General features: G+C 44.5%; 1 protein-coding gene across 1 annotated transcript in view; it reads left to right on the top strand.

Annotated features, from left to right (window-relative positions):
* bmp5 (bone morphogenetic protein 5) overlaps positions 1–8916 on the top strand; it is a 29313-nt gene extending 20397 nt beyond the window's left edge. The window contains exons 4-7 of the mRNA XM_063191024.1: positions 3634–3831; positions 7132–7208; positions 7574–7684; positions 8490–8916. Of these exons, the coding sequence (XP_063047094.1) occupies positions 3634–3831; positions 7132–7208; positions 7574–7684; positions 8490–8639 (536 nt within the window). The 3' untranslated portion in view covers positions 8640–8916. The remainder of the gene's footprint in view (positions 1–3633; positions 3832–7131; positions 7209–7573; positions 7685–8489) is intronic.
* Positions 8917–9161: the final 245 nt, after the last annotated feature.

The following is a 9161-nucleotide window of genomic DNA, read 5'->3' on the forward strand; positions in this document are numbered from 1 at the left end:
TCACTCTGTCCTGTCTAAAATAAAGACGAAAAAGCCCATAAAAAATTTATATTTTTTTAAAAGTAAAAAAGTATTGACCTTTTGGCTTTGTGCTCACACCATAAACCTCAAAGATGGGATCACGAAAGGGCTTAGCGTGTTCCCATAACGAAAGTAAAATGTGGAGCAGTCATTGGTACTGTTTGTATTTACCCATCGCACGAGACCTCAGGAAAGAAATATTGGACTCATCCATGAAAATGCTTTTCACATTGTGCATTTGGCCTGGTCCGCCTTTTCAGGACTGGACTGGGGGAGAAATAGGGCCCGGGCACTTTTGGCTTAAAGGGGCCCCTCATAATAACCGGCGTAGAACTGACTCACCGGTGGGCCCCGCACCCTCGTGGGCCCCTATTTTCAGAAATATATATATACTGTATATTTTTTTACATTTGTGAAAATAGGGGCCCACGAGGGTGCACGGCCCACCGGGAAATGCCCGCTATGCCCGATGGCCAGTCCAGCCCTCCCCTCTTTGAATCGTGATGAGCCCCATGCCTTTTGTTTTAAGAAATAACCACCAACAACAACCAGCATGTAATGATGACTAAAAGGCAGCTATTTTCTGGTGAGTCATGAGGGGGCAATCCAAACAGCGTGCGCCATTGTGTACCGTACGCTCTTGTTCATCTCCTATAACAAACACTGAGGCTGAATTTTCATTTGGAACCAGTACAAGGAAGATGTGGTCACACTGGGTTTTTTGTTTTTTTCAAAGGATAGAAACTGTTATTACAGGGTGGCATGGCATCTGTGTACAACGTGATAGGAAGAATGGGAGTCTGTCCACAGATGAAAATCAGCGCATAGATAGAAATACATTTTTCCCTCTCTTAGTATGGTGCTAAAACACACAAATCAGAACAGATGGGAAAATATGTCATCACTACCCTTGTAGACAGAATAACATGTTCCTTTGAACTTTCATTTTTGTTTTTTTTGTTTCAACATTTATAATTCATGAATAAAGGGAGCGTGTAAGAAGAAGCCTGTTTTATAAAACCAGGCTCAGTCATGCTATTTGGGCAGCACACTGTTGAACTGCACATGGTCTTTACACATACAGAAACAAAGAACACGCTAAAAAATGTCATTCTTTCTTTCCCAAATTAACCGCAAAATCTCATTTCAAATCCGGTGGTAATAAGCATTGTATCCTACTGGCCTGAACTGCCGTTAGGAGCTATTTCCAGCCCCAAGTGATGTGGTAGCTCCCTCTCTCTGTGGCCACGGTCCCTTAAAGATCATTTTTGATTTACAGCACATTCAACAAGTAGACAAGCACACCCATTTGGGGACTGGAAAGCAATAGAAAAGGAGAAAAAAGAACAGGCATTGTTACATGTAACCATTCCCCAGATCAGCTCTTTATAGAAGCAATTCTATCACATCAATCACTTGAAGTGGTCTGTGTGTCTAAGGTGACACGAAAAAGACACAATCTTTTTTCACAAGCAAAGACGTCTCATTCTCACTGATCAAGAGTGAAATGGAGCAGAAAATTGCTCTGTTAGATTCAGTTTGAGAGCAGCTGACCACAATAGCTCAAGGGTAAAGGATGGTTACATTGAAATGCTGTAGGCCAGAGAGAGAGAGAGAGAGAGAGAGAGAGAGAGAGAGAGAGAGAGAGAGAGAGAGAGAGAGAGAGAAAGAGAAAGAGAGAGAGAGGAAAGTTGCGTCTGTGGAGTATAATCACATAAAAAGCTTCATCAGTGTCCAAGACAGCAAATCTTGAGAGTGATATAGTAGATCTCAGGCACTCTAAAGTATATTTAAAAGTCCTTTATTCTTTTGTACGAGACATCAAGCCGATGCGTTTCGATCATGTACGACCTTGTCCAGGACTTACTTAAAAAGTGTTCAACACAGGTGGCATTACACCCTTTGACACAAAATGACACAATGTTGACACGTAATAACAACAACATGCACTGCATGAAATATACAGATACACAATACATAATGAACATGTATAGTTGATACCGTCAATTGCATTTATGCCTCACCCATATCTTCATTATGTATTGTGCATATGTATATTTCATGCAGTGTTTGTTGTTGTTATTACCGCGTATGTGTCAAATGTTGAGTCAAATGGTGCAATGCCAGTTATGTGATTGGATCACATAACTCGTGGAATTCAATAGTTGCACACTTTTTAATAAGACCGAAACGTGTAATGGCCTTGAGTGCCTCAGATCTACTCTCCTACTCTACTGTATACGTGTTGACTTGCTACTGACAAGTCTATAGCTTAAGGCAAAAGAGCTCCGTGTTGAGAATGGCTGAAATGGTCCTTTGTAGCCTAATGTCACACTACACAATCACTACTGCATCTTGTCTGAACCCTCAAAATATCCACACCAAGAACGATAGGCCAATATATATTTTTTGTGACAAGGGCTTTCTTTACTCAAAAACCACTTAAAGTTTGGCACAATATTTTAATTTTCTACTTCAGTTTCAAATACATAGCGACTCTAATTAAGTTTACATAGCGATTTCATCTCCTCAATGAAAAAAATCCAACAACTTTCTTGAGGACATAAAAATATTTTTGCTGTCCACTTGTCAGCCTAATTTGCTTGTTTAATAATCGTTTTCGCCCCTCGATGAGATACATAATGATGTGTTTGCATTACGCCAATGAGACCCTCATGACTTTTCTGCAAATGAAACATAATGAGATTTACAGGAATTGAGGCTTAAAATCTAATCTCAATATTTGTAGATCGTTACTGTGATATTGGTGAAAACGGCTCCCACCGGAGTGCTCCAGCTCAGCCCATGTCTTTTTATGCTAGCTGCTAGCAAGGAAATGATTTAATTGCACTGAGGTCAAATGTTGCAAGTCCACTGCCACATGCTATTCCCAGAAAATAATACATTCACAAGCAATTAAACAACCTATCGATATAGCTGTCTGCATGGCCGTAACTACCATTGAGGACACAGAGGTCATGTCCTCTGTATTTTTTTCAGTAATGTAACATTTATCTATGATGAAAATCGATATATGATCAACAATGATAAATTCAGGCTGTACATGCCACCCCCATTTATCCTCAAGGCAGTGATTAACAAAAACAAACGTAAGAGTTTGACTAAATTTTCATGTCCGTTACATGAAGTGTTTGAAGCATTCAAAATGTACAGTATGCACAGCAAGCAGTATTTGACCTCTGTATTTGAAAATGTCTCGTTACGGCCCTGAATACATTCACAACCAATTAAACAACCTATCGATATAGCTGTCTGTAGCTGGAAGTCTGCCTGTCTGTCTATCTGGCTGGATGGCTGCTGTCCCAACTGTCTGAAAGTCTAGAAATCTGGAAGCCCTTTTTGAAAGATCACTGCAAATATTTTCCCAAGAGTTATATTTCTGGGGAAACATGAGGATGTGAGATCATTTCAAATGAAGTCACACCTTCAATTATATAAATGTCTGCACTGAACACACCCAATAGATGGTGTATTGGCGTCAAGTGATCCCCATGTCAAAGACAGACGACAGCACTGCTGTCTGGAGGATAGGTGAGCCCTAAAACATACTTTTCATACAATGCAAAAAAAAATCTCTTTTTTGTTTTGCAGGAAGGAGTATCAATCTGAAGTCTGCAGGCATCATTGGAAGAAGTGGCCCGCAGTCTAAGCAGCCGTTTCTCGTGGCGTTTTTCAAAGCCAGCGAGGTCCTGCTGCGGTCTGTCAGAGCCACGGGAGGAAAGAGGAAGAATAACAATCGGAATAAAACACGCTCGCAACAGAAAGCCTCGCAGACACCCAAAAATGGAGGTAAGTAAGTCATCAGGAAGCGCTCTCTCTCTCCCGGCCGACACTACCAGGGCTGGGTTAACATGGCCTGGGGCCCCTAGGCTACAGGTTGCAACAATTTTGCAACAAATTTACATTGACAGTGTCGTAATTGCAAGCTAGGAATGAAGGATAACATGCCTACCAACAATGATTTTTTTTCAATATCGCACCTTGCCACAATTCTGCAATTTTCACTTTTGGCCAATCAAGGGCGCCCTGGCAGGTGGGGGGGCCCTAGGCTGCAGCCATATCTAGCCTGTGCGTTAATCCGGCCCTGGCCCACTACTACTGTAAGTAACACCCTTCAGTGGACCTCACAGTTACTGTATAGCAGTACAGCAGGACTCCTAGCTGTCACTGATAATTGATGAAGGCCCGTAATGAAAAGCATTGAGGTTGGGAACACGTCTGACAGCTTGATTTTTTATTAAAGTACGGCTCCCCCTATTACACTTAGCGATTCAGGATGTTATGTCTACTGAGGGATGCAGCGACTGCCAAGATCCGCCCGCCATCACAGGAGGCAGTTCTGCACATGTGTAAGGACGTTCAGGCCCGCCTGCCTTACTGAAACCTTCAAGGTTTAACGTTTTACCTTAATGAAATCCTTGTCCATTAGATACCGCATGGCAATCACTCTACATGAGTAATAGCGAAATGCGTTAAATCGTTCCACGAGCGAGTGCGAAAACAGTGGGCCTTCAGTGAGTGAGGGAACCGGGGAACGGGGAAGTAGAGCCTTTGCAAATCGCCAAGCTGAGTGCAGACAACCTTCTGCCTGGAGCAAGTTGTTACTTTTCTGGTCAACCGTTATGGACTGTGTCACGCTGAGACATCTGCATGGGACAGACAGACACAGACAGGCAAGCGGAGCGGAGGTCCTCGAGGTCCTCCTACGCTCACACTGTGTTAGCTGAGTACCAGGGGTGAAGCTATGGGCTTGGCAAACAGGGCATTTGCCCATGGCCCCAGGGCCCTCCTGTATTGTTGGTGTGAGTCCTATTGTGACCATGGCAAGTTGTGTCAGGGGCCCTATCAGTTTGTTTTAGCCCTGGGGCCCTGTGTGCAATTGTTCCACCACTGCTGAGCGATCTGTTACTGTACTGTAGATTCTGCTCTCCTCAAAGTCAAAGCAGCGTTAGCAGGAACCCTTAAGGCCCGTCGGAGGTCTGAATGATGTAGCTAAGTGAGTAGTCGAGCCAAAACGCTTGAGCACATCACAGGGTCCTGAGAGTAACCGGGCCCAGGCTCTTCAGGGAGCAACTTGCTGACGTCAACCGGTAGTTTGTCATCTGCAGTCTCCTCCTGGAGCATCGCGATGATGATAGCCACCGCAGCGCTCGTGTTTTTTACCGGCTTCGTTCGCTTCCTTCTGCCCGCTTTGTTTGGCCTGCCCTGAGGACATCCTGTTGTGTGTTTTTTTTTCTTATACTAGACTACAAAGTGCTGGTTTTCAGCCTTTCCCTCAGTTACGACTTGAAGCAGTGGGATGCCTACTTAGAGCCAATCCACTTGCCACAGGCAGGTTTTGAGTGTCGCTGGCTAGTCACCGGATGAGATGTGCATTCCCTCTGTCTTTTCTTGACTGGAAGTTCAGCAGAGTGCCGCCAGAATTATATGGCTGGCTTCAGTGCTATATACGTAAATGAACTTTTTTCATCACTTGCCAAATTTGGCTAGTGGATTTTAATCGTCCAAGCCAAACATACACTAGTTGGAGTGGCTAGTAAGCTTTCTTTTCTGGCAGCCATATTGAATTTTCACCTGCATTTGGGTGGTGGCTGGTGTTAATTTAGAGCCGTGGCTGGCTTCCCGATCCCTCAGTAGCACATGCTCCACAATGAAAAGTCAAAGGTTGAAGCAAGTTGCTTGGGAGTAATGAAAGTGTCCGATAAGTCTTTGGTTCAACCCCTACTTTATGACGAACAAGGCAGGGAAAAAATAAACCCCACCCTGGCCACAGCACTTACTGTATATGAAACACTTATATGACTTATTTGCTTTTAGTAAAATAAAAAAGTACCAAACAGACATTGCATAGCATTATCATATGAATGCCATTGTTTTAAAAACCCTTAGCGCAGAGCCTATGTTAAGTTATCTGTCACCAAAATGGTAATGGCTGTCTTAATCTGTTATGTAGCCTCTTACTGCAGCAGGGGTCGCCGGCGACCCTATTCCACTTGCTGAAAATGCTTAACTACATCATAACAACATTGCTATGACATTACAGAGAGCCATAGTGCTGCGCTCTCTGTACTGTCATACCAATGTGGTTATGATGCAGTGGAGTATTTTCATCAAAAAGTGAACAGGCCCACCAACGACCCCATCTACACTAAGACGCTACTGTCAAGTACAGCACTGTGTTTTTGTTTTTAACAAGATCAGATTTTGTCATTTCACAACTGGTACTAAATCTTCCCATTCCTCCATGCTTTACATTACGTGACAGGCTCGTTTCCATTGTATTGTATAATTTATCCGCTGTAAGAGGCCAAACGGTAGCCTTTGGTTATACTATGTCACTCACTACAGTACAGTATAATGTACACCGAATGCTGTAAGGGAGCAGTCATGTTTTATTTAACCAGTGCTTGGTTATTTACGGTTCCTTCCTACTACCCATACCCCCTCACCCTCACCCCTCCACCCCCCTCCTCACCCCCATGCCTAACTCCGCACTGCGGTAAATTAATAAAAGAAACTAAAAGGTCTGCTGTGCAGTGAACAAGTGGTTAGGCTGCATGTGGTTTGGTTGTGGTATGTGTTCACAGCTACTGTAGTGTGTAAGTGGTATAAGTGTGTGTGTGTGTGTGCGTTTGTGTGTGAGAATGCATGTGTGCGTGTGTGTGTGTGTGTGTGTGTGCGTATGTGCGTGCGTGCGTGCGTGTGTGTGTGTGTGCATGCGTGTGTGTGTGTGTCTGTTTGTGTGTGTGTGCGCGTGCGTGTGCGTGTGTGTGCGTGCGTATGTGCGTGCGTGTGTGTGCGCGCGCATGTGTGTGTGTGTGTGTGTGCGTGTGTGTGTACAAGGCCATCCGAGTGGGGAGAAGTGGAGGCAGCAGCCGCTATAATGAGGTTTCCATTCAGTATATGCAGTATATATTCCAGGCATACCGTTGTAGCCCTACGCTGTGTCCAATGGCTCTCCGGAGATGCCCCAGAGCCTCAGGGGGAGCATTAAAGAGGCTCCGGCCAAGTGAACGAACGCGGCCGGGCTAAATATGCGGATGAAATTAAGATTTTAATCAGCTTTCTGTTTTCTTTCTGTCACGCAAGATCAAAACACCAGCGAACAGAAACAAGCCTGCAAGAAACATGAGCTGTACGTCAGCTTCAGAGACCTGGGATGGCAGGTAAGACACTAATGCCCCGGATAAGCACATAATGCCCCTGCATAAGCCCCTTTATCACCAGCCTCGCCGATGTCTTGGATAATAAAACTGGCATGTTCTTGGATGACACTCTGACGCTGAGACATTTTGTGTTTACTCCCTGGGGGTCTGCCTCTCACTCTGTCTCTCTTTGTCTCTCTCTCTCTCATCCTCCCTCTTTCGCTCTCTCTCTTTCTTTCTTTCTCTCTCTCTCTCTCTCTCTCTCTTTCTTTCGCTCTCTCTCTTTCTTCCTCTATCTCTTCCCCTCTCTCTCTCTCTCTCTCTCTCTCTTCCTCTCTCTCTCTCTCTCTCTCTCTCTCTCTCTCTCTCTCCCTCTCTCCCTGCAGGACTGGATTATCGCTCCAGAGGGCTATGCTGCTTTCTACTGCGACGGGGAGTGCTCTTTTCCCCTGAACGCACACATGAATGCCACCAACCACGCCATTGTGCAGACCCTGGTAAGTGTGTAGCAGCCAGCGCTCAGAGCTGCCAGCCGTGTCATTTTAGAAGATATTATAAATATTACAAAGGGGTAATAACAGGGCTCAGCAGGGCTGGACTGGACTGGCCATCTGGCATAGCGGGCATTTCCCGGTGGGCCCCGCATCCTTGTGGGCCCCTATTTTCAGAAATGTTATTTTTTAAAAAAGTTTTATGTAAATAGTTTCTGAAAATAGGGGCCCACAAGGGTGCGGGACGCACCGGTGAGTCAGTTTTGTGCCCCTAATTATGAGGGGGCCCCTTTAAGCCAAGTGCCCGGGCCCTATTTCTCCACCAGTCCAGCCCCTGGGGCTCAGGCTGCGTAGTCTGAGGGCCACAAGTGGCCAGCCCCGTGTCATTGTAATGTCAAACTGTTGAGTCTGAGCCTCTCGCTTCTTTCTGCATGACTGTGTTCGGGGGAGGCCATTTTTAGGGACGTGTCATTTTAGAAGATGCTGTAGATCAGTGCTTCCCAAACTTTTTCAGCGGGGACCCCTTTTGGATTTAGGAATATTTTCTAAATCCACAGGAGTAGTAGCCAAACAAGTGAATACTTATACTAACCAAATCATAGAATTATGTTAGCTTTTACTCTGTGGATTTCCCATTTTTACGCAATGTCCCTTTAGTTCGGGAATCCCCCTTGAGTACCTCCACCCCCTTCAGTAACTCCGCTAACCCCCAAGGGGTCCCGGCCCCCAGTTTGGGAACCACTGCTGTAAATATTATCCAGGTAATCATAGCGCTCAGCTCCATGTTGTTTTCCATTCTCGTTCTCCAAAGGTCCACCTGATGTTTCCAGACAACGTGCCAAAGCCGTGTTGCGCACCAACCAAGCTCAACGCCATATCCGTGCTGTACTTCGACGACAACTCGAATGTCATTTTGAAGAAATACAGAAACATGGTGGTCCGATCGTGTGGATGCCATTGAAGATAATACTGTTGTTGTTGTTGTCGAGGACGCTGTTTTTACATAATGTTTATTTCCCGTCCTTTACCAGTGGAGAGAGACATACGTATCTGTCCAGATTGTTTTTTTTCTTTGTGGTATGATGTACAGTATTATGTATATTATGTTCCTCAATTGTGCTTATTTATTATTAACAATTATTTTGTGATAAAGGTTTTCCTGTAAAATATATGGTTTAGAGATTCAAATAAAATGTCTTGTAAAAGGTGTTGGTACAATATCCACGGTACAACAACAATAAAACATACTATTTTAGACAATAGGATGGTGGGCTTTGCAGTACATTTTAATGTTGAAAGAGAACAAAGTGGAGGCGTCGTGTGTTGGAGGATAAGGTCTCTTTTTGTTGGGAATTTCGCCAAATAACTGGCAGACAATGCATAGTGGCATGACTGAGGAATGCAGGGCATAAATATCTTAAACCTGGATCCAGTACCTGAAATGTTGATTGCTTGCTGATACCCTAACCCTGAAAAAGCACTG

This window comes from Engraulis encrasicolus, chromosome 24 (genome assembly GCF_034702125.1).
Source record: "Engraulis encrasicolus isolate BLACKSEA-1 chromosome 24, IST_EnEncr_1.0, whole genome shotgun sequence".
In the NCBI taxonomy this organism is placed as follows: Eukaryota; Metazoa; Chordata; class Actinopteri; order Clupeiformes; family Engraulidae; genus Engraulis; species Engraulis encrasicolus.